Source organism: Arachis ipaensis, chromosome B4, assembly GCF_059453495.1.
Source record: "Arachis ipaensis isolate K30076 ecotype BB chromosome B4, ASM5945349v1, whole genome shotgun sequence".
Taxonomy (NCBI): domain Eukaryota; kingdom Viridiplantae; phylum Streptophyta; class Magnoliopsida; order Fabales; family Fabaceae; genus Arachis; species Arachis ipaensis.
The window spans coordinates 116,104,526-116,107,339 of NC_142439.1; the positions used below are offsets into that span (position 1 = coordinate 116,104,526).

At 41.8% G+C, this 2,814-nt stretch overlaps 1 protein-coding gene across 1 annotated transcript; it reads right to left on the bottom strand.

Moving 5' to 3' along the window:
- Window positions 1–416: 416 nt before the first annotated feature.
- On the bottom strand, window positions 417–1,271 carry LOC148568887 (uncharacterized). Its single transcript, XM_088484808.1, has 2 exons — window positions 991–1,271; window positions 417–849 (listed from the first exon to the last, which is right to left on the bottom strand). Exons 1-2 carry the CDS (start codon window positions 1,269–1,271, stop codon window positions 417–419), a joined length of 714 nt encoding a protein of 237 aa, XP_088340934.1.
- Between the last annotated feature and the right edge of the window lie 1,543 nt (window positions 1,272–2,814).

The following is a 2,814-nucleotide window of genomic DNA, read 5'->3' on the forward strand; positions in this document are numbered from 1 at the left end:
TTGATTAAGCCGTTTATGATTTTGTTTGCTTGCTCGGGCCGTCATGGCTTTTGATTACTTTGTCGTTTTCGCTTATTCGGGCCGTCGTGGCCTTTTGATGTTTGGTTTACCGTTTTTATGGTATTTACCATTTTTGTCGCTTGCTGCTTTTTAAGTTGTATTTTGACTTTTGGGTCCCTTTGGTTCCTGGGCTGATCAATCCCGGGTTTCCGTCAGGTCGACAAGTCGTCGTTTGTCGTTTTGTCGCATTGGCGTATATCTTGCAAAAGACAAAGTTATTGTATGCGCATATATAGGACTTAAAACAAAGAAGTGATGTAATACATAATTAAGTGAAAGAAATGGGAGTGAAAAGGGAATGCAAAGGAAATTAAAGTGGAGGGAGCGAGGTCGTCAGATCGTGTGGTTGCTTCTTCTTATGAGTAGAACCTCTTTAAGTTTGCCATGTTCCATGTTCTCGGTACCTCGCTTCCATCCAACCTCTCCAACTTGTAGGCGCCCTTGCTGAGGACTTCTCTTACCCTGTAAGGGCCTTCCCAGTTCGCGGCCAATTTGCCTTCTCCTGGGGTTGGCAACCCTATGTCGTTGCGTCCTAAGACTAAGTCGCCTTCTTTGAGACTTCTTTTCAGCACTTTGCCATTGTACCTTAGGGCTATCCTTTGCTTGATTTCTGTCTCTGTTAGATGTGCCATTTGTCTTGTTTCATCAATCAGATCTTTTTCGACTGCCTCGTTTCCCCCTTCGAGGAGTAACCTTGGACTTGGCTCTCCGATTTCGACTGGGATGACTGCGTCGACCCCGTATGTGAGTCGGAAGGGTGTTTTGCCGGTAGATGATTGGGGGGAGGTTCTATAAGACCATAAGACTGAGGCTAGCTCGTCTGCCCATGAGCCCTTCTTTCCTTCAAGCCGCTTCTTTAGCCCTTTTAAGATGACTTTGTTGGCTGCCTTTACCTGGCCGTTGGTTTAGGGGTGCTCGACTGAGGAGAACTTTTGCTTGATTCGTAGTCCTGATAGGAATTCTTTGAACTTCTTGTCAGTGAATTGTGTCCCATTATCCGATATGACGATTTCTGGGATTCCGAACCTGGTGACTACTTGCCTCCACATGAAATTTTGGCAATTTGCTGAAGATATGCTAGCTAGTGGTTCCGCTTCCACCCATTTGGTGTAGTAGTCTATGGCTACTATCAAGTATTTTACTTGTCCAGGCCTAGGTGGAAATGGCCCTAATAGGTCGACTCCCCATTGGGCAAAAGGTCGGGGCGCCATCATTAGGCTGAGTTCTTTAGGTAGAGTTTTGTGGAAGTTGGCGTTTTCCTGGCATTTTTTTCATTTTTTGACGAACTCCTGGGCGTCCGACATCATTGTGGGCCAGTAATACCCTGGTCGGATGATCTTTCTTGCCAATGATCTTCCTCCGATATGGTGACCACAACACCTCTCATGGACTTCACTTAGGATGTAGTCCATTTGGTCAGGGCACAGGAATGTGAGTAAAGGTTGGTGGAGCCCTCGTTTGTACAGCTGTCCTTGTATGATCGCATACTTGGAGGCTTCCGTTCTGGTGGTTTATGCTTCTTTCTCATTCTTGGGAGTTTTTCCATGTGGTGCGGAATTTATAGCCACAAACTAACCGGCAAGTGCACTGGGTCGTACCAAGTAATACCTCAGGTGAGTCAGGGTCGATCCCACGAGGATTGATGGATCAAGCAACAATAATTGAGTGAAATCCTTAGTCAGACAAGCAGAAAATAGTGTTTAAGAGTTCAAAAAGCATTAAATAATAAATTCAGAGTTTGAAGACAGGCAAGTGAATAGGTTGGGAATAAAATATGGAGAAGGCAGATAAGGTTTCAGAGTTATCTATTTTTCCAGATTAACTTTTTTTACTAACTATTTTAATCATGTAAGATTTAATTCATGGCAAACTATATGTGACTAGACCCTATTCCTTAGACCTTTCTAGTCTCCTCTAATTCTCATTAACTGCCAATTCCTTGGTCAATTAATTCCAATTAGAGGGTGAAGTTTAATTCTAGTTATTATGCCATAAAAATCCTAATTATCCAAATATAAGAGGATTATATGTCACGTATCCCGTTAAGTCCAGATAATTTGAATTTAGGAGAAATTATTTTCAAGCTGCTGTTCAAGTAAAGAACTTTTCCAAGTTATACAAGAACTCAATTAGAAAGAAGGTCATACTTCCGTTCCACCCAAATTCATAAGATAAAGAGCGAAAACAATTCTTAAATTATAAATCAGTACATGAATTAAAATAGAAAAGCAATATAATTAATCCATACAAATAGACAGAGCTCCTAACCTTAACAATGGAGGTTTAGTTGCTCATGGTTCAGAGTGAAAAACTAGGATTGTAAATTGGGCTGAGGTGGAATGAAAAGTTAACTAATGTTGGGATCCCGTTGGGACCTCTCCAAAAGGGAAGTTTCTTTTCCCTTTTATATATAATCCTAATAAATTTAAAACCTAATTTCTAAAACTAAATAATATCTTTTCCTAATTAAAATAAAAATAAAGTTTTAAATCAGAATTAATTTATCAGCGTTTTCTGCATGTGGCGCATGCCACGCATACGCGTCAATCACGCGTACGCATTGATGGTCTTCTTCGCGTGTCACGTGAACGAGTCAGGTACGCGCACGCATCGCCATGGAAAGCTCCAAATCACGTCCACGCGTCAGGTACGCGCACGCGTCGCTCCTCGCTGTCATCTCCTTTAATTCTTGTGTTGCAGAAACTCCATCAAATCGAGCTGAATGCTACCTAAAATAAACAGAATTGCACAAGA